Below are 22,612 nucleotides of genomic sequence, written 5' to 3'. Positions count from 1 at the left end.
CTTGAGAAACAAAAAGTGTACCTGCTGTTTTTCTGACATGACCTTGTCATGTTGCTTGCCAGAATTGTGTGTTTTATTATTAACACAAAGAGGAAAAATCACTTTGACTGTCTTGGTCCCTGATTTCCAAAATGTCTGCATTTACATTTCCCAGTTCTCATGTCTGCACTTAAAATACAGGGTGATTCAAAATGATTAATCCGATTTCAAAGCGCCATATTTTTACAACGGTGAGGCGCCTAGGAATCAATCACATACCAATTGAAAGAGGGGGTCGTAGAGTTTCTGACTGTCACCAGAAGATGGCTCCCTTCAGTCTGCAGGAGATGTGACCCCTGAACAGAAAGCGTTTTGCGTTCTCCACTTTAATAAGAGTGAATTTGTCATAACTGTGCAACGTGATTTTTGTCGGCAGTGAACCTTCAACAGCTCAGAGCATTTGTCGTTGGTTCCACAACACTGGATGATCTCCAAAATCACATTAAAAGAGCCGTGAGTACAGGGACACCCAACATGCTCAATCGAGTATGGGATGAATTTGACTATGGCGTTGATGTTGTCCATACAGCTGGAGGAGGTTCATACTGAGCACTTGTAAAATTACATAATAAACTTTATGCTCATTTAAACCATTTACAATTTACTGCATTGTTCTGTAATGATTTACAAGTGAAACACATCATTTTGAAATTGGATGAATCTATTTGAATCACCCTGTAGTTTAAAATTTATTTTTGAATAATTAAACAATTTCTTTGCTATTGAATTTTTAGCGTGCTAGCACAAGGGCTAAATTTGAATGAAAGCACAATAACACTATGTTAAAATGTGCTAATTCTAGCTAAAATGCTTACAATTATACAAAAATACTAATATGCAAATAACGAGATCAAATGATAATAAAATGCAAATATGGCAAAGACTAGTGGACTCAAAATCATCTATCTTTTCTTTAGAACTCAAATATTCCAATTTATGGTTGATTTCCTTTGTAAAGCCCCAGTCAGGAGGTGCTGAAATAGGGCTGGACACTATGACAGCATATATCATTATTGTCATAAATTATGTCACAATACAATACAGTATGCTTTTCTGAACATATTGTGTATATCGTCAGTACTTGTAGAAGACTGACCAACTGTATGTTTCATTATAGAGAAAAATTAGTCCCATTTAACTGGTTTTAGTGTAACACAGTATGCCAAATACTGAATAAAATCATTGTTTTCATGTATTGTATTTTTTTGTTTTTAATTTAACGCTACTGGTTCTTTTTCCTCAGTTGTAACTGATCAGATGTCTGAGAAAATAAATATCGTGACACTGTGTATTGTGAAAATGTCTTCAAGTATCATGATATATATGTTTGCCGTATCACTTATCTCTAGGTTGAAATAGCACCAGCACTGGTCATCCTAAGTCTAAGCTTCTAGTTGTGGCAGTCTGTCTGGAAAGGCTGTGAAGGTTTTCAGTCAGCCAGGCCATTGAATTTTTTAGTAGTAGTATAGAAAGTCAAGGCGACTGGACTTCCTACTTTTTATACCACAGTTCAAATTGACTGGACTCACTGATACGACAAATGGTAACATAAGAAGTTGTTAATATCAGAAAGGACAAAAAATGGTCATTTAGCTGCAGTGATTTCTCAGACATAAATACACTTTATTTTATATCATGAGAAAAAAAAAAGACTGTATTTCTGGTGTACAGATTCAAGTGTGATTTAAATAAGAGCCGATCTCTGTGAGAATTTTACATATTTTATTTAATATTTAGACTTAGGGCAACAGCCTTTTTTACAGCACAATTTTGCATAATGTATCAATACCGTTTGTGTACAACCACAAAAACCATGACATTAGATTTTTTTTGTGTGTTTTTCAGTTTACATTGAGTGGAAAACCAGACAGATTATACAAGCATATCTTTGTACAGTCAGCATACATCTTTAGATAATAATTTCATTATTTTTTTTTCCCCATAGTCTTGTCTTTCTTATTGTAGAATAGAATCTGGACACAAAAATAATATGAACAAACCACCAACGAAACATGCAACATCCAAAGTTAGTACATCACAGGTCTCCTGATACTACTTGAGTCAACAGGGTCAGCTTTAGCTCATTTCTATACACTGTTAAATTATGTGTCTGTTGTGCAGGTAGAGTCCAGTTTGTCATAGGCAAGCACGGCGATTATCCTTCCACTAGAGCATGTGCTGAGCAGAATACACATGGACTAAGAGAGTTCCCCTTGCCCTGTGCTCTTACACATGCGCTGTGTTTAACAGAAAAAATAATATAAGATTCTATCTGTAGAAAAGAAAGATTGTTTTATTTACAAGATACGAAATACTCTATTTTCATATGTCACTGGTGAAGTGGGTATAATGTCGTCATGCACTGAATATTCAAAGGAAGAGTGTGATTCAATAGGAAATTAACATTTGTATGGAGAAAAAAATAGGCATGAATGTTTGTTCAGAGGAGCATTTGGTACATGGCAACATCTTTTTGGGGCTTTTCACATTTTACGTAATTTTTATTTTTTGTGAACCAAGTTGATTCTGTATTACGTGACTGTTTTGGAGTGAAAGGGCTCATAAATACACATTTGACAGTTAGTCAAATTTTGTAAACACACAATGTACATTGTGCACTACACAACAAAATGTTAATATTTATCTTCATTTATGTACATCAGATCTTTCTCATGAACTAGCTCTTGGATGGAATGTAAAGGTTCTATATGTAATCTTCATTTTTGTAATGTTGCATATCATAACATAAATAGAATCTCAAAATAGCATTAAAATTTTCAGTGATAAAGCATCGACCAAAGACAAACAGAAAGAAAAAAGCATACAAAAATGTAAAAAAGACCTCTCATTCATAATACTTCATCTGACAACTAAGTAGTAGATACACCAGAGGTTGCATAGAATTGCTTACGTAAAACCTGTGGGTTTGGTCAAGGTTTGGCACAGGTTAAAATTTCCTCATAACCAGGCCTTCATGTGTATGACCCTGCACAACCAAATGAAATGTGTGGACTGCATGAGGAGTTTGGCTTTGAAATATCCAGGTTAATGGCTACGTCGTGTCCTCTCTTGGGATAATGGTTATGGCATCCGCTAGCAGAAAGTATGAAAGTTGAATTAACAAAAAGTTTAAAAACTCTTTAAATACAAAAACAATAGCGCACATTAATGGCACATCATCTCAGTGCAGAACTGTGGATTTTGTGTGTAGCAACAGCATTTCCAGACAATAAGGACTTGGGGTTTAGATTAGTCTTAAGCAGACATATAAAACTCACTTCATATCTGGTAAACTCTATTATTGCAGCCACAATGATTTGCAAGAAAAAAGGCATGTAAAATAATAGATCCTTTCCTTATTCCCACTTGACTCAAGTATGTGTACATGAATAGCAGAAGCTGAGGCTAAATAGGCCCCAAACATATGTAGGAATCCACCCAAGGCTGTTCTGAGGCCTTTAACCAACCAGTTTAAACACTGTATGTAAGGAATTCAGGTCAAACAGACATATTCAATCAGGGAATCTTATTTCTTGTCTGCTTGAGGGGGAAAAATAGTAATTTTACTAATGGATTTTTAGTAAATAATTTTACCAAACACTACCAACCATTACATTCAGGACATGCTAAAGACAAAGTGCAAAACATCTATTTTAATGTTGCTGGACTTAACAGTTTAACTTAAACATTTGCAACATCCCATGGCCACACTGATCTATAAAAATAAAGTAATTAACCAATTAGAAATCTGATCTGTCTGATTCCTGAATGAGAATGAAAAATTTCTCCATTGTGTAAGATGTCAGATTCAGTCAATAAGCCAGTGCCATCCCTAAAGAATAGTTTCTAAAGAGGAATGTAGCTCAACCGAATTCAGATCGAATGTCCCATTAAAGCAGGTCAGTGCTATTTCCGTGTGAGATAATATGAGTACATACCAGCCAAAAGCATTCCACAACATCCAATAAATCATATTTCAGTCATTTAAATCTATAGCTATAAAATATCTTAAAATATACTTTAAATCCACAGAAATGATCTGTTCTTTTAACACATTATAACATCTGAGATAGGGGACAAATGTATAGTGATAAATGTCTCTAATAATGAATCTAACTCTATCATACAAAAATAATATATGAGATATGTGTTCATCTTCCTTCTGCAAACAATCATAATCATAACCTTCTTCTAAGCGTGATACAGTGTACTGATACAGAAGTTTTTATATGAGGAGTTCCAGAACCTGGACTTGGCAGTCATAAGTTAAAAATATGCAATATAATGATAAAAGCCAACAAAATATACACATTTCCATCCTGATCTCTAGTCCTTTGTGGCCCATTGACAACATATGTAGGTACAAATATGTGTACAAACACGGGTGCATGAGCCTTGTGGGTGAGTGTAATGGTGTGTGTTTGAGTTTGAGTGTACATGTGCATAAATATGTGTAAATATCTGACTTTATATCCTTGTTGCTCTATTTCTTTTTACGACTAACTTTTGAGCCTCCCCGGCACTTCCATGTAAACGGAGGAAACACTCATGTAAGCAGCTCATCTCTTGGCTCTATTGCCTCTACTCACAGCTCACATTACCACAATTCCTCAGTGAGAGCGACACGTGTGATTCTCTTTGCGTCACCTTCTGTACTCCAGCCTGGCCTTGTCCTGCGAGACTCACAGAGTGTGTTGGGGAGGTGGAACTACAGTGCCCGGTGCTCTCTCTACATGATGCTTCCTCTAGGAGTGGATCTGGGCCGTAGTGGCCAGCAGTTTGTGCCAGCTGACCACCCGCTTACGAAGGTCCACCTTGTCCAGCCACACATAGGCCTCACCAATCAGAGTCTTCTTCACAAACTTGCCCCCGTTTGAAACCAGGAAGAGCTGTGGGGAAAAAAATGACATGGCACTTTTTCAAGGCTGTGGTGGAGCTAAGTGGTCGAAGAAGTCGCATGCTATGTGAACAGCTCTGGTGGCTTGAAAAGCTACTAGCAGTCCTTCTGTACCTGATGTGGATCCTTTATCTGCTAAGTTGCTGCTAATCCAGCTATTTTTACTGTGCTCTAAGTCAGTGGTTCTCAAACTGGTCCTCAGGGACTCCCAGACAGTCTGCATTTTTGCTCTATCCCTAAACATTGAGTTGGGTTGGAGCAAAAATGTGGACCATCTGGGGGTCACTGAGGACTGATCTGTAGAACAAATAATTTTTTGGAGGGGGGTGTTCTACAGTAAATGTGTAGTTCACCTGAATGGAGTGTCCTGTGGGGTTCATGCAGAAGCGGAAGGTTTCGTTGAAGGATGGTTCGCGGTCGTGGCGACACACCCTAGTTTTCTTCTTAATGATCCGCTTTTGAGTGGCCACGTTCACCACATAGAGTTTCACATACAGGTCTGTTTAAAACGAAAGGCAGTGAGGACGTGTGTATGTGTAGTAGTGTTAGTATATAAGGACAAGTATGCTCAGTATATCTAATATCTAATAAACACAAATGCATATACTTGTTTAGGACATTGGTTTATTGAATGCGTACATAAATTGACAAATATTAATTAATATAACACACTCACACAAGAATATTGCTATTAGCATGTACACATACACATAAATTATGAGTTGAAAAATGATCAAGCTGGCCATTGTAGGTTTTATGAATATGCTTTTCCACGTGTTTTGTCTGTTACCTGGCAGGTGGTCAGGAGACTTGAATTTGTAGGTGATGTTTCTGCACTGAAGAATCTCCAGCACTAGGTGCTCTCCTTCAGTCTTCATCTCCTTCTTCAGAGCAATCTTTATCTCCCCCATCACCTGAGTTTTGCCTAAACACACACACACAAACACACACACACACACACACATATGCCACAAAGAAAGTTATTAATACCAGAATATGGCTGGTAAAACCCACCTTTCTCCTGCTCTGTCATTGTCTCTTGTTCCCACACAACCAACCTCATGTCTCACTTTTTTTGACATACACCAAGACATCTTTAAAGTAATATCCTTCATGTTATGAGCTTTCTTTGCTGTTTTGTTGATTTTTGTGGAAATCCCTTTGTAACCAAGTTAAAGATACCTGTTATGAAAATAATCAAAAGCTATAAACAAACATCATTCAGTGTTTCATATCAAATTGGCATGTTTTATTTAAGCCATAGAACACAAGAGGGAGTTTGTTTTCATTGATAACATCACAGTCTTAAATGTTATATTGCGTTTATACAACAGTTCTTCAAAAAAACTAATAAATAAAGCAAAAGTCCCAAACATTGCATCAATGTGCTTTTATATAGGCAATTCTCTCCATCCCTCCAGTAGCAGCCTTTTGCATTTCCGATTCAGCCACAAAACTGTTGCAGTATCAGGTTCAGCTCATCTTTTTATATAATTACAATTAATAATGTTGGAAAGACTATTTAATTAAATAAATTAAATGAAAATATTTGAAACCATTATTTGATTTTCATTGTCCTAACAGTGGCTTCAACAATTCTGATGTCTGTTGAGAACATGGATGCTGGATTGAGTATCACACAGTGTGCCATGACCACCTGGAGGGTTTCTGCCAACAGGAAACAAGCTAGAGAATTACCATCATCCGGTACATGTGGCTCACCAAACCTAACCATCGCACACTAACTCTTCCAGAGAATAATTTGTGTGGAAATGCTTAGCACCTTAACAGTTTTCTGTGCTTAGATGAAAATAGATTGTGATCTCACCCCCACACAACCTACAGTCCAAGATTGTTTTAGATGTGTTTGTATGTGTGTGGCTGAAATAACAAAAATAAGAGAGAGTAAAGGTACTGTAGGTACGAAGATGGGTGTGGGCAATAAAAGAAAGTAGTGAGAAGTAATACATGATAAAAATATACATACATTTTATTCAGTTTGACAGAGAGCACATGTAAAGGCTAAGCAAGTGTGTGATATGTCAATCAAACTCGGACAAGTAGTTTCTCAAAAAAAGGCAGAACTGTTCTTCCGTGCTATTCGTAACCATAGCAACTAAATGTCTCTTGTGAAATCTGTCTCTCTGGGTTTATTAGGGAGACAGGGACTGTACTGACATTACGGCATGTGTGTCTGCGTGTGTGTAAGTGTGTGTGCTGGTAAGAGTGAACGAATATCACAGCTGGCACAGTTTGCTTTGTGTAATATTTGAGAAGTAGTTTTTTTTGTTGCTGTTGGATTTGAAAGTTTCTTGATTTTTTAAATGTTTCTCATGAAATTTTGAGACAATTTTCAGAAAGTTATTGCAAAAATCCAGTTAACACTTATTAACGTTTTTTCCCCAAATGGCTCTGATGTGTTATTTTCCCCGTAGACAATTAAACTCTTACAGGTCTGTGGAGGACATTCTGTTACCATTAATGGTTAGCCATGAAAACATCACTTTTTATTATATTTTGGGACTGTTACATTTATGCAAAATCAATAATAAGTCAATATTTTGGCAGCACTGAAAATGCATGCAGTGAGCATATGAACATTTGGATAAAGATTCCTTTGATTAACCATGACAGAGTATTATTTGTTCAGTGTGTGTGTGGGGGTGTGTGTGTGTGTGTGTGTGTGTACGTGTGTCCATTTTGTGACGTAATTATATCAATAAATTTTTGTAAAATCGTGTCCCAAACTGTTAGCCGTGTTCTAAAGGTGACAGATGACTCATGACAATGTCCCTGTCATTACTAATGAGAACACTTAAAGGCTGAATAACACACACACACTTACCCTCTGTGTCTCCATGTAATGACTTTACAACGTCTGTGCCATTTGGAATTTTTCCACTACATGAAAGAAGAACAATGGATTAAAATAAACTCAGCAAAAAACTGAACACTTATGTCTTCGTTGCCATATAAAAAAAATGCAACATTTTTTAATTTATTTTAAATTTTACACCCTTTACCAACTGCCCCACTGCCCACCAACTGCCCTGTGAAGATTTCATGACGAATGGACAGAGAGAAATAGTCCAAAATGAGTAGGAATAAAATGTCATATCACATTGTATTACAGTACAGTAATGTTAAGAGTATTTTGTCCTTCTTCTCTGCCAATTTGGGGATAGATTGTCATACGACAGTGACAATATGCAAGAGCACTGCAGTAAAACAACTCAAATAGCAATAGTTCAAACACATCCACTTTCCAGTTTACTCAAATAACATGACATTTGCGTAGGTTTAACACACTATGGTACAATCAATAGGACAGAATAGTGCAGAATATTAATAACATTAATGTATTTTCTACGAGTTAGTTATCAATGAGTACATTTGATGCTGCATTGTAAGCAAGTGGAAACTTACAATCTGGGAACCTGGAAGATGGCACTGTCCACTGCATTGGTGTCACCCTCTTCTTCCAGTAGGCTGAATGCACTGCCACTCAGACCGCTGTCCAGTGAGGCTGCAGTAACAGGGGCATCAGCAGATCTATGGCTGCGGGATGCTGTTTTGAGAGTGTACTACATGAGTTATACAATTGTCCTATTCACTTGAATGGATAAGTACTCCTGGCTTATGATGCCATTACCCAGCAACACAGGAGTAAAATACATTCAGGATAGGGGACCAGCACGGCTTCCAAACCCCTCCACAGATCCTGTCCACTTATTCCTGACTTCTACCCTCTATATGAGTAATATAAGCAGTCTTAATGCAGACATGCACACACATGCGCGCACACACACACACACATACATACATACATACATACATTCATACATACATACATATATATATATATATATATATATATACACTAATACATTTATGAGACATTACTGGCCACAAGTAGAGAGCGTATGACATGTCACCATATAACACAAAACTTTACAGAACATAGATATGCAGAGCAAACACCAAAGAAACAGCAGCAGAAGCATTGACAGACAGAAGAAAGCATTAAACTGTTAATTAGTAATTCCAGTGTATTAGCAACTTGTGTGTTTAGTCTGAATAATCGCATTAGCCTAATTCTGGTACGTGTATGTAATTCTATTTAAATTGTGGTTAATTATAATTAAGCATATTTGAGCAATTGTACATTTTAATTTCCTTATTAAGCCTTATAGAGATGTTGTACCATGTGGCTGTGTGGCTGAGTGATGGGTGATGGTGCGAGGTGGAATGCATGATTTTGGCACAACACATAATTCATGCGCACAGCTTTCTCGGCACAGATTCCCCAACGCTGGCTCCAACAGCTTCACTAACACCAGGCATCCACTTAGTTTCTTGCCAAGGTCACACAAAGGTTGCATGGGTCACCTCTACAGTTGCCTTTATGTCTACAGGTGACGGTCTATTGTATTTGTTCTGATTCTGGTTTTAGTGAAGCACGTTGTGGACTGTGGGACAAGGCTGAGTGTCGCAGCATGAATTATCTGTGGAGTGGCAGAGTGTCTAGGCCCCTTCATTTTCTCTACAGGTGTGCGTTAGTAACTCAGCATCCTCTCTCTCTCTCTCTCGCTCTCTCTCTCTCTCTCTCTCTCTCGCTCTTTGACTTTTGCACTTGTGACTTGCGACTCTCACCTCCGTCCAGCTGTGGCCTCTCTTCCGACATGGCTTTGCGGAGGGTCAGGTGACGGCCATCAGTGATCTCATTGGCCGCCGCTTTCTGTATGGTGAGCACGCCCACTACGCTGTGTCTGTGGTGCCTCAGGGAGAGGCGGCCATTTTGGGCTGGGGGGAGGTAGTGGTAAGGCCACGTACAAGCCGAAGGGTCGGGGGAGGGGGGGAGGAGGACGGGGGTTTTGGGGAGAAGTTAGGGAAGGGTTGGGGGGGAGGGACGAGATGGAGACTCAGAGTATGAACTCCTTACAACATGGACACCACCAGCTTTTTACTATACTTCATAGTCACATGCAGCCACAGTGCGCGCCCCCCTGGCCGCAAAGGGGCGGTTGGGTCAAGGGGGATTGGGTTGGGTTGGGTTGGGGGGGCGTAGCGCATCCACTGAGGTGCATTGTGGGCCAGCAGTAGCCACAGGGAGAGAGGAAGAGGAGGCAGGGGTTGGCAGGGTGGTTGCGGGCAGCAGAGGCCACATGCACAGCCGGCTCAGTGGAGGGAGATTAGCTGCAGAAAAAGCCGGGGGGTCGTTCGGAAACCGAACACGCGACCCGGTGGGATAACAGAATGACAAGGGTTCCAAAAAATAGAGGAGTCAGCAAAGAAGTGCAGAGGGGGACCAAGATAACTGGCCAGCGAGGAAAGCTGGCTCAAATGCTGCTCTTTGTGCTCAGGGTGTTGTGCGCTGGCAAGGGATGTCCCATAGCAGCTGAGCTAGCCCTAATTTGACAATAACAGGGGCGACCCCAGCTATTTTTCCAGTCTTGGATACAGCAGCAGTCAGATGTGCTCATGTAGGCACCCCCTTCTAAACGCCCTCCTGGCATACAGAGGAGGTCTGCATGACTCGGCTCCTGACAGATCGGGTCAGATTCTCTGACAGAGATTGACAGGTCGACCCGCAGTGGCTTAGTAGGCATCCTATTTAAGCCTGTTGGGTTATGTGCACTGATGTGCTTAACTGGGTCAGAGTTCTTTTCATTTGATGTGCATTTTATGTGCTGCATTAGATTTTGGATCAAAGCATCTGCCTTACTAGAGACAGCAGTTAGCAACTGCTGCTATGGTTAAGATAAGCGTCTGATTTATATTATTATTAATGCATTAATAGTTGTTTAAATATTGTTTGATTCTTTGCTTTATTATGCTCTGGTTTAAAAAATATTTATTCTTCTATTAAGCTATATTAATAAATATTTATTATGATCTAAGGATGTATATTATTTGAAGTATGTACATTTTATTCACATTAACATAACATTTATTTACATTTGGAGCTTTAAAATGTTTACTTCTTTAAGTTAACTGGCTCTTAGAGTTTGCAGGAACAGTAATAGGGCTCTACATGCGTGAGTGTGTGCGAGTGTGCTCGTGCGTGCAGAGTGGTAAAGTGTCTCCAGTACACAGGTGAGAACACACAGGAGAGGAAGCAGTGAGGTGAACAGACTGTGACCACAAGGGGACCAGAACAAGGGAGAGAAAATACAAAAAAAAGGACGAAAAGGGGGTAGCAAAAAAAAAGAACAGGAAGAGGAACAGATGAGTGTGAAGGCAGCCATGCTGTGGAGGCTTTATTTGCGTCGTTTACTTGGTTGGAGGCGGTGTTGGCCGGCAGCTTCGGCCGTTGCCGCGGCGTCATCAGGGTGTGCCCGGGCCGCGCCACTTTTGCTGTGAGCGCGGGGGGTCCCATGGGAACGAGCTTGACCCTCGGAAGGAGATGGCTTCGATGTGCTGGGGCTACTGTGAGATTTCTCAATAGTAGGAACCTGCGTGTCTAAAACAACCAGAACCAAATTACTACACCAAGTCCCTAATTTCCTGCTTTTCTCCCTTTTTCGAATATGATACGAATCCAGAAGCCATTCTCACGGTCCACAACTCTCAGGACCTCCCTTGAAACATGTGCAAAAGAGACCACACGTATTGAAATACGACAAATGATGGTAACTGTATTTGTATGTGGGTACTTATATCAGTATAAATCATCTTAATGATTTAACTACAATAAGCATAACATTAATCCTGTAAAATCGCAGGTTTATTACTTACTAAGGCTGATTATTCAGTAACTACAATGCAAACTGAACTGGCTGAGCTATTTTTAGGTTATAGAAGTATGTAATAAAACTTTGGGCCTGCTGGTGGGTCCTGGCTATTTAAGGGGTTAATGGACTATGCTTGTGTCATTTTAGTAATTAGTTAGCTATTGTATTACATTAACAGATTGTCACTGTCATGCAAAACACTTGTATTTCCATTTTGTCATTTTTTACTTCTTTGATCCAAAACTCCAGGTAAAATCTTATGATGAACAGAATGAACAGACCAACAGAAATGTTCCAGCATTACTTGTTACCAGTTTGGAGATATGAGATTTTGTTCTGACAGTGATGGTGTCTGTCATGCCGTTAGATGCCTAGCATAACTACTGCTAATCATGCATTTTTATAGCCAGATATTCACAGCACTGAGAAGAAGCAGCAACTATCATTGGGTCAATGTAAAACATAAACAGTAGTCATGATAGAAGCATTTAAATATCTATTCAAAGACATACGTAGTTATCCAGTATTAAGTTACTGTTAGCTGACGTCAGTGCTAGCTAACATCAGTGCTAGCTAACGATAGCTTAATGTGAATTAGCTAGCTAGCTGTTAGCCACAAAAGTTTAATGTAGGACCATTTTAAGAAATAACTGATTACCCAAACAAAATGAGAGTGGTGTTCACATTTGCACATGAGTCAAACTGCTTGAGCCGTGAGAGAGGCGCTGGTTTGCTGTGGGAGCGTTTTTGCAATATACCCTATATTACTGGCCTTTTACTGCTGGTTTTCTTCATGTGTCTATTTTAGAGTCCAGGTTACTGTTTAGCACTTTATTTAGGTTATTTAGTACCAGTTGTTGAGGATCTATTTGACACAACTAATGTGATGGTTAGGCAACCTTGTCTCACCCTGCGTGGGAAAGCTAGGATGAAGCGCTGTAGAGCGCAGCGCTGTAATGAGCGGGACACATACATATATGGAAAGAGCATGGAGCCAAAGCTACGATGAGTGATTGATATAGACTGGCCAGAGAGAGAAGAGAGAGAGAAAAGACAGGGACAGTAAAGCGAGGATTGAAAAGACAGCAAAATAGAGAGAGCCAGACTAAGTGGGGAGGGGATGGGGAGAGATGCAGGAAGGGCAGCCAGACAGGAAACAGTGTGAATCCAGTGTTAAAGACCTGAGGAACAAACGCATGTCCTACCCTTGGCAGGGTCAGGGAAGATGCCGTGGCTGCGGCTCTTGATGACTGAGGATTTGGGTGAGTCCTGGCCGCCGTGGCCGGAGGTTTTGGGCGAGTGTCCGGCGGGTGGTTTGGGTGAGTGTTGGCGGCCCTGGCTCGAGTGAGAGCGGCGGTGGTGCTCCCCCTCGCTCTGTTCCTTCAGTGGCAGCCAGCGTGGCACGTTATCCAGCTGAGCCGTGTTCGACAGGTCTATCAGCACCTACACCATGCCACACAACCTCGTTACATAATGCACCAGCTGTCTGCGTGCACGTGACTTTGTGTGTATGTGAGTGTTTGTGTACACTATTGTTCAAATATTTGGAGTCACTGTTTTCCCTGGTACAAAAACAACTTTAATATCCAAGTCCTGTTCAACTTCTCAAGTTTCAAATAATTACTAGGAAGCTAGGGTTCAGGTTGAGAATGATTCTTCATCAGTGCATCAAGAATGAGGTTCTAATAATATCAATATCCAGAATGCTATTTGCAGTAATAACAGTTTATCATTTAAAAACTTCTTGTTCCCAAAATTCTCAAAAAATACACGACAAATGATGCATAGCATGACAATAATGACAATCATCTTGAATGACCATCTGAATGGTAGTGAAAATGAACTGATTCTTACCTCTCCCAGGAAGTCGTTGGAGGAGCACTTGTCATAGTCCCACACACTGACCTCCAGTGTCTTCTTTCTCAGCTAAACACACATACACAACACAGTTGCTACACCAATCTCAACAACACTGAAGCAAGGAAATCCAGATGGTTTTCTAGCAAAAGTTGACTCTCTACACACTTCTCTACCTTCTGTTCTCTCTCAATTAAGACCTGTTCGCCTCGGCTCAACAGTCGAGTGACGGTGTATCAATCAGTGCTGTCATTAGCTGCCTCTAAAAGCTGAGGAGACTGAAGTAGCTCTTTGGTCTTAATTAAGCTAAAGCACTTCTGGGAGCTTGGAGACTGGTCCCTGTTCACACCAAAGCCCGGGATTGCCTCTGAAGGGCTCTTATCTAATTGAGACTTCAGTACTGTTATGGGCTGTTGATTTTTGAAAGTGCAATCTCACAAAGAGTGAGGGCCTCCATTTAAGATTCCTGTCTGAAGGTTTTGGGCCATATAGGTTTATGGATTCCCAGCACTTTCATTTCTTGATACAATCACCACAGGCGCTGACCTTCTATACTGTGGTGACACGCTGGATTCATTTAGAGAGGCAATAAACGGTGAATGCAGTTTGTCCTATAGCCATTTAGTCTTACAGGTTCACACATAATATCCTAATGATGGAGATAACCCTGGGCTAAATGTGGGATCATAGACCTTTTAGGGTGTGAAATTAGTAAATCATTCCAACGTCTTGTGAATTCAGAGTTCAGAGTAGGGGGCACTTGTCAACACTGTCAGACAGACAACAAGCTTGTTAGCGTAATGTAACGTAAGTTAGGATGGCTGAAAAGTACCCCAAACAAACCCAAATAAGCATGTAGATGTGTGCTGCCTGTGCGAAAACACATGTATGCGGTAATAATAAACATTACCTCTTGCAAAAGAAAAACTGTTTCAGTAACACTTTATTGTAGGGTGCTGTTTATAAGGCTATATGACACCTACGTAAGTTTGTCATGATAACTGATATAATCCTACATAAATGTTTATACCTGCTTATTCCAATAGGCATAATTAAGTATAAAAGTTATATTTGCCAGTTTTGATCAAAGTTACCTAAAGTAGCCTTTATGACAGATGACACCTTTTGGAATAAGCCTTTATAAACATTTCCGTAGGGTTATGTCAGTTATCATGACAAGGTGTCATGTAGCCTTTTGAACAGCACCCTACAGTAAAGTGTTACCACAGTTTCATTAGATAACGATAGCATTTTGCTAGCTAGCTTGTTTTGCTTGTGTTTTCGATTGTACTCAGGATGTTAGGAGAATATGGGTTAGAGGGATTCGGGTATGGATTATGGGGGGATAGGCGTACCATTGTTAGCACCAGAATTTGATGCAAAAGTTTACCAATTGTCCCCAGACATGTATTCTTAATACAAGATCATTTAGATAGTAATATCCAATAAGTGTATAATCATGGGTCTAAATTGCAATCACATAATCATATTGTTTTCATATCTGAAACATTCATTTCAGTACAGTACCCTATGCCTTTCTAAATGCACATACCTGTTCAAATAAAGAAAAAACAAACCTGATTTGAGCTTTTGTCCTGTTGTCTTAACACATCCTTAGTCTTGTGTACCAATTTCATGCTATCTTATAATGCAATCTGATTATAAGTTTTATAAAGTTTCATCATTTTTAAAAAAATATTTTTTATTTATAATGTTTCATAGTTTCAAACAGAATGGGACAACATTTAAAAACTTCAAATAATGCTGCTCCCCTTGGGGCTGGTAAACTAATAATGTATTTAAGAGGATGGTATGCAGTTCACCTGTTCCAGGTGGATATTCTTGTAGATGACTGTTTGATTCCACTCTGGGTTCAAGCTCTTCTGGGCATGTTTGGACCTTCTCTTGTTCTCAGCACTGCAATCAGGTCATACACCACAAGGGGTCACTCCAGGGCATTAGCAAAAGGACCAAAATATCACAAACAATGTACTGTAATCACGCTTGGAGTACAGCACCTCACAGATGGTTTCATTTAGGTATGACAAGTACAGCCTCAAGTATTAAAATACTTCTTATTATAAATGCATTTTTGTATATCCAGTAAGTGTACGTCCTTGACCCTGAAGTCAAAAGTCAAATGTTTTTGGATATTGATTTGGACCAAATTTGATTCTGATATGAACCAGCACATCACAGTTCACATGTTCTCAATGAAAAATGAAGTACACAAAGCACAATGCACCATACAGGTCTGCAGTGACCCAGGCCTACACATCATTTACAGTGACGTCTATGAGCTATGAAAGTGTGCAAATGTCCAGTGATGCAGAAAAAAGATAAAAGACAACATACATGTAAGAAAGCAACCGAAGATCAAAGAAATAAAAGCTACTTTGTTGAGCCATTCATATGAGATAAGAATCTGATGGTACTGTAGGAGAGAATCACATACCTGGCATTCTGCACAACCATGACCTGACTGTGGGGATCCAGCATGCAGCAGAAACAGACAACAATCCGTAAGGCGTGAGGAAGTGATTTTGTGTGTGTGTGTGTGTGTGTGTGTGTGTGTGTGTGTTTGTATGAGAAAGCAAGAGAGAAAGAGAAAGAGAATGAGTGAGAGAAACAGTGTGACTGAGATGGATTAGCTCATGCGAGGCTATGCTTAAAAATCTAGTGTGTAAATGTGTGTGTGTGTGTGTGTGTGTGCGTGTGTGTGTGTGTGTGTGTGTGTGTGTGCTGATGCCTATGCAGGAGCTCATGCGTACATGCCCATATGGAGCTCAGCAATAGCATTCCTGTATTCTGCTCTATACAGGTAATGTATGGTCAAATGATAACTGGTGATGGTCCTATCATAATACACACATATACACAGCAACAAACACGCAAATGCGCAACAACTCAGGGCACAGCAACTCTCAAGTTGCACATAAACCAAGCAGACATATTGATTTTCCTATTATGCTGGCTCAAACAGCACTCTAAAACACAAGCACACACACACACACGCACACACACACACACACACACACGCACACACACACAAACAATCTGAAGTACATAACCAGGACTTAACCAGGATTATAACATAACATAGGTAGACTTTTAAAGGGTCCTTTTGAAGACTAAACTGATGTATGGAATAATAAGTTATGAGAATAATAACATTGTTTGTTGCACTTTTCATAGTGACAGCTCAAAGAGCTTTACAATAGCGGAAACTGAGAGTTGATTTTGATTTCTTCTATTGTAGTAACTGTTTTGCAACTATAACATAAAGGGGAAATAAAAATTAAATAAGAAAAAAATAAGTTGAGTATTAATTAAAATTTATGCAAAGCAATGACACATCAAATTAAAAAGATAAATATCAAAGGAGAATAGGTAGAACTGAGGTAGAATGCTTAATTAAAGCTAAATTAAAAAGATTAATTTTCAAATGTTTCTTAAAAGATTAATTTGAAAGTTTTTTTTAATAAAATGATGGAATCGAGTTCCGCAGTTTAGAAGTATAGTAAATGAAAAAAGCCTCTCCATGTTTTCTGTATTTTACAGACAGTATGTGGAGAAGGTCAGAATGTGCAGATTTATAACTCTAGTCTTTGCAGGAATAACTGAATTTGGGGAGAGACCCATGTCTGAAACCCCTCCTCCTTCCAAAGTAACACCAATTAAATTCTCTTCGCTACCTTCCGTTACCCTTGACAAAATTTTTGTAATCCCACTGCCACCCCATCTCCTCCTTGCTCCTCAGTTCTATCCGTCAGTCCTACAAAAAATCTGTTAGTTCATCCAAAAAAATGGCTGGTTTCAAGAAGAAGAAACTCCAGAACTCTAGTGCAAGTTCTCAGAGTTCTCTCTCCTCCCTCAGTCAGACAGTCTCCGTTCATATGACCATATGTTGAAAGCATTGTCCAAACTCGCAAACTGTTCATTATTATTGGATAAAAGAGTCTGGCTATTTCATCAATTGACACAGAACAACAAAATCAAAGAGACAGACTGATTCTGCAATGGTATCTTTAAGAAAGAAATGTGGTAGACACAGTATTTTTTAAAGCATTTCAATATGTAACACTAGAATTTGACCTAAAATAATCAAGCAGTGCTGAGTCTAAACAGGTCACTGCAGTTTCCCTACCTTCTCCCAGGTAGCAGGTAGACTTTTACAAAGGGATCTGAGTAGCCGTTATTGTCACGGGGCGCCAGGTTCCGAGCTTGGAGAACGTGAACGATGAGGTTCCCCAGCTGTTTGTCATAATTGATTTGAAGCTGCAAAAAGCAGGCAAGATGAACAGCGTGTGAGACACAGTACAGTGGCGGTGAAATGCTACACATGCTACAGTCTACAACTATATCGAGTCTATCTTCAAAGTATGTCAAATAATAGTAACAGAAATGGATCAGCGTTATTGTGATAGATACCTGGATCTCTCCAGTGACCGGGTGGGACTGGGCCTTTGCAGCTTCTGAAGTCTGATGAAAAGATCAAAATGGTAGATATTAGGGCAAAAATGTAATAGTTGTTAGATGAAATTGATCATGGAACATGTTTTTTTTAATTCAAAAACAAAATGGTTTATAATGCAAATGGTTTGTAATACTCTATAATGTTTACATCTTGCATGCAGCCAACAGATTGCACTGTGCTACAGGAAGCACTGGGGCGATAAGGCTTCAATTGTTTTGTTGTGCTATAACAGAAGAAATCTGTTCTCTTACAGAGAGAACTCTGAATGATAGCAACACTGTGACAGGCAAAGTGAAGGAAATGGCAGAACGCATAATGGTTCAATTATCTAGTGATAGTCAAAAGATTAACTGATTATAGAAAGAATCGTTAGTTGCAGCCTTTGTAGATGTGCATCTACAAATGTAAAATGTTCTTTTTTGCATCATCCCTATCCCTCCTGTTCCGAACTACTGTGGAAAGTCTATTTGAATGCACTGATACTATTAGATGTATATGTCCGCGCAGGTATGTCTATGAGTGTGGGCACCTTGCTGTGGCGTTTCTTGCTGATGGAAGGTGAGCCAGGCTGCCCTGGGCTGGGCACCGCACTGGAGGCACCTGAAGCTGAGCCTTTGTCCAATGCTGTCAGAGAGGAGGCTGAGGAACTGGGCACCTGTTGCTGAGACACCTTCTGCAGCTCCGCAGCTAGCTGCTTGGGGTCCACGCCTGGCGAACGTGGAGGACGTTCTACACACAGTCACAGGCAAAGTAGACGAAATCTATTTACACAGCGGCTAAATATTTCTTTTTTTTTCTCCTTTATTTAATAAGGTGAGCTGTTTGAGAATGCATGCTCTGGTATGCCTAAGAAAATCCATGGGCTTATATAAAAGGCATAAAAGCAATAAAAGCAATGTACTAAGCAATGTAGTTCATGTGAATATTATATTTGTTTAGGTCTGGTTTTAAGGTATTAAATTGTTAATGAAGTAATGCCTTTTGTACCTGCTTTGGCCTGCTCATGAAGGTCCAAGTGGGAGCCCTCTGAATCTGAAAGCATGTTCAAATCCCTGACACAGAATATAGCAAAAGAAATAAAGATCAGACCACCATGAGCTGGATTTGAAAACCTGACTAATTATATATCAATGAAGTCAGATTTTTAAATGTGTGCTAAAAATGACAAAATCTATTACTCACAGTCTGACGCATAGCTCCGCCTCTCCACACTGCTGACTGACCAATCCCTGGACCTCCTCATATGTCTTGCTAGACAGGGGGATGCCATTCCATTCCAGGACCTGCATTCCTACAAATAGACATGCGCAATCAGCAATAAGCACTGCTTAAGCATGTCTTACATCATAGAGCTGGGCAATATGACAAAAATGTAATATCATGATACTTAAAGAAGTTTTAATGATACACAACATGCCACAATATTTATTTATTTCAACTTCGGATAACTTGGAACAGACCACCAGGCTAAAGTAGTACCACAAAAATACTAAAAATAAAATCAAAAACTGAGAATCCAGTGATTAATATTCAACATTTCACCTACTGTGCTGCACTGAATCTAATTAGACAGAAATAATTGTTCTCAGTTTTTAATTACACATGTAGTTGGGAAGTGTTTTCAAGTACTGAAGAAATCCACAATTTTGCATATTGTGACAACAGAATGTAAATTATTAGGATAACAACATTGTCATATTGCCCATGTAAAACAGCAACATCACATAACTCCCTATGAAGAAAAACAACCCCCCTGACATGGTAGAGATTAGAACTGCAAAAAGAGCAAAAGTATAAAGCAGGCCACAGCAAACTCAAACCCAAACCGAGGCTCTCTTAGAGCACTTACACAGGTGAAAACGAGTCTTGAGGTAGGCCAGGTAGGCCCTCTTTCTACGCCGCAATGCTCCCACCTTGCGATGGATGCTTGGGATCCCTGCAGGTTCAGCGCATGACTCGATTACAGCTCACACACTTAACATGTGCATCCACTTAAAGCTGCAGGAATTCAATAAGAGGAGCTGAATGGACAGCTGTATTCTGCCTGGCCTGTGTGTAATATTGAATCACAGCACAGTGGTATCAGTGCCAACCACTGTATGCACTTCCAGTGCACACAGCCAGAGCTGAAACATTTCAACATTTCACTCCCAATAACTTGCTTTTGTGTGGCTGCAACATAGTCTGAATGTGGAATGGGAGTAGAGACAGGTCAGGGCAAGTAGGGCAAACATTATGGTGAAAGGTTAGATCTGCTCTTTGACTTTTTTGTGTTCAGAGAAGCAAAAGTTGAGAAAAAGATGTATCTGGAGGAATGGGCAGGATATAAGGAAAGGATAAGAAATAGCTGAAATCAAAGAGACAGGAAATACAGGAAAAAAATGAAAGAAAGACGAGTGATAGCAGTACAAGTCAAGGCTGCAGATGGTCACACAAAGCCCAGCTGTTTGCCCAAGACTCGTAAATAAGCTTGAGCACAGATAGAGCCAGTCCCTCAGTCCCTCAGCCCCTCGTAAATTATGACCTACAGTGTGCAGTGCAAAAGACGGAGGAGAGCTTAATTTACAGCGCCTTGTGTGCAACCTCACGCCCGAAGAAAGGCACAGCATTAGTGCTCCTTGTCAGCTACATCTGTGATCGATACAGCTCGGAAAATCCAGCACGATTAAAATGGCTCACAAAAGCTAATTCCAGGGTCAGTGCCAGGAAAGACCTATAAAGTCCTGAACTCACAGTTTCACTTTCAACTATGCTGAAAGGTCTAGTGGACTTACCGTTGACAGAGTAAATGCTGGGGGTATATTTGACAAAACTGGATGGGTGCACATTCACAAGCAGTTTTCTAAATGGCACTTAATAGAGTGTCAAAAATAGGCTCCTGTGCTCAATCTGCACCATGAATTTTGTCTCTGCTTCTCTGACATCCGCATGTAAACAGCTACTGGTTTAGAGGCCTGCTGACGTCAAAGCTGGACAAACAGAAGCCATCCCATTTTAAAACACCCAGTTTGCCTGGTGATCTTTTTTTTTTGCTCTACCATCTGCAGTAAACACAGAGAAAGTCATCAGCACATCAGTGTGGCAAAAAATATTGTTCTAGGCTACAGCAAACTCAAGCTCAGACTGCGCCTCTATACTCCTGACTTGATCTATCTTTACACCTCTTCACATCACAAATGAGTCATGCCTGCTCCCTGGAGGTGAAGAATCACCATGCAGATCAGCATCTATTTATTTCTTTTTTCCCATCCTCCCATCCTCCTCTATCCTCGCTAAAACATCATGTCAAACCACGTCAAATGTCACAAGCCTGGCCTTTCCACAAGACCTGAGGGTTTGGCAGGGATCATGATGCATCCTGCAAACTTCACAGTCAATTAAACAAACAAGCAGGGCTCAATAGGAAACCCACCCATCGTTAAAGCCTCACCTTCCACGATCTTTCCGGTCTGTTCTGCTGCTCCCCCGGGTAAGACTTTAGCCACATATGCTCCGATCTCCCCATTGCTGCCCGGAACCTCCTTACCTCCCACCACACGAATGCCTAGTCCATTCCCTGGAAGTCAAATCCATCATGTGTTAATTAGAAAGGTGTTTTGTTTTGCATTGCATTTCCAATGTATCTATCTTAATCTTTATCTTAATCTACACTAGTGGTTTCCAGCCCTGGTCCTGGTGGGTCCTGTGCTTCACATGAGTGTTTTCCTGTGCTAACACATCCAGTTCACCTCAGGAAGGGCTTATTTATTAACTGACTGGATCACAGCAGGGCAACACATTACACAAGCTAGCTACAGCTATGCTTATCTTGTCTGACACTGAGCAAAACTACCAGTGTTGTCCCTGCTAGAAAAACCAACATAGACCAGCAAATGCTGTGTTTTGGATGCTGGTATGCTGGTCAACCAGCATGGCCATGCTGGGTAACCAGGTATACCAGCACCTGACCACCACTAGACCAGCATAAACCAGCTTGGACCAGCTTAGACCAGGATGGAGTGTTTGTTTTCAGCAGGGATCTTAGGTTTGATGCAAAGGCGGTACTAGCTAGATTGCTCCTATTAGCAAAATTGTAACCGTGGGCTTATTGAGGGAACTTGAGACCACGCTTGCAGAACACAAAAACAGTAATGTGATACCCTTGCAGACTCTTGCGAGAAGGTGCACGTTAGAGGCACAAGACAGGTGGAAATTAAGACAAGGTCATCAAGTGCATCTGCTTACTTTATTCATGGTATATAATGAGCAACAACATGGCTGTGAGGAGCCAAAAGCAAATAGTGACTCACACAGTCCCCCAGTACTTTAGAATGTCAGCCCTGAGACTGATTAATTACTAATCTAGACATTACCCCATCTTAATTGTGGTGTATGAGGTGCAACAAATTAGCCAGTCACAGTGCAGCACATACAGTACAGCTTCCGCTTTCTGTTTGTTCACTGGTTGCTAATTATGAGGATAATCTGACATGAGCATTACACACCATTTTGGGCTTTGATGACTGACAAAAGTGGAGAGGTGCCAATCCGCTGCCATGCCATGAAATGTCTGCTCTGTTCTAGTCTCTAGAGCAGCAATGTTTCAGAAGCTGGGCTAGCCGTACCACA

The 22,612-nt window shown here is 40.2% G+C and overlaps 1 protein-coding gene across 1 annotated transcript in view; it reads right to left on the bottom strand.

Annotated features, from left to right (window-relative positions):
- Positions 1 to 3,610: 3,610 nt before the first annotated feature.
- The window catches only part of pcloa (piccolo presynaptic cytomatrix protein a), a 63,845-nt gene continuing 44,843 nt past the window's right edge, over positions 3,611 to 22,612 (bottom strand). The window contains exons 11-27 of the mRNA XM_036563775.1: positions 21,435 to 21,560; positions 19,187 to 19,295; positions 18,992 to 19,056; positions 18,534 to 18,733; positions 17,959 to 18,009; positions 17,675 to 17,805; positions 15,983 to 16,009; positions 15,351 to 15,444; positions 13,525 to 13,596; positions 12,876 to 13,113; positions 11,214 to 11,399; positions 9,590 to 9,739; positions 8,363 to 8,504; positions 7,782 to 7,837; positions 5,727 to 5,861; positions 5,290 to 5,435; positions 3,611 to 4,928 (exon numbers count right to left, since the gene is read on the bottom strand). Of these exons, the coding sequence (XP_036419668.1) occupies positions 4,785 to 4,928; positions 5,290 to 5,435; positions 5,727 to 5,861; positions 7,782 to 7,837; positions 8,363 to 8,504; positions 9,590 to 9,739; positions 11,214 to 11,399; positions 12,876 to 13,113; positions 13,525 to 13,596; positions 15,351 to 15,444; positions 15,983 to 16,009; positions 17,675 to 17,805; positions 17,959 to 18,009; positions 18,534 to 18,733; positions 18,992 to 19,056; positions 19,187 to 19,295; positions 21,435 to 21,560 (2,072 nt within the window). The 3' untranslated portion in view covers positions 3,611 to 4,784. The remainder of the gene's footprint in view (positions 4,929 to 5,289; positions 5,436 to 5,726; positions 5,862 to 7,781; positions 7,838 to 8,362; positions 8,505 to 9,589; positions 9,740 to 11,213; positions 11,400 to 12,875; positions 13,114 to 13,524; positions 13,597 to 15,350; positions 15,445 to 15,982; positions 16,010 to 17,674; positions 17,806 to 17,958; positions 18,010 to 18,533; positions 18,734 to 18,991; positions 19,057 to 19,186; positions 19,296 to 21,434; positions 21,561 to 22,612) is intronic.

The sequence above is a fragment of the Colossoma macropomum genome, unplaced genomic scaffold, assembly GCF_904425465.1.
Source record: "Colossoma macropomum unplaced genomic scaffold, Colossoma_macropomum, whole genome shotgun sequence".
Lineage (NCBI taxonomy): Eukaryota > Metazoa > Chordata > Actinopteri > Characiformes > Serrasalmidae > Colossoma > Colossoma macropomum.
The sequence above is the reverse complement of the archived record's forward strand: the minus strand, read 5'-3'. Positions and strand labels throughout refer to the sequence as shown.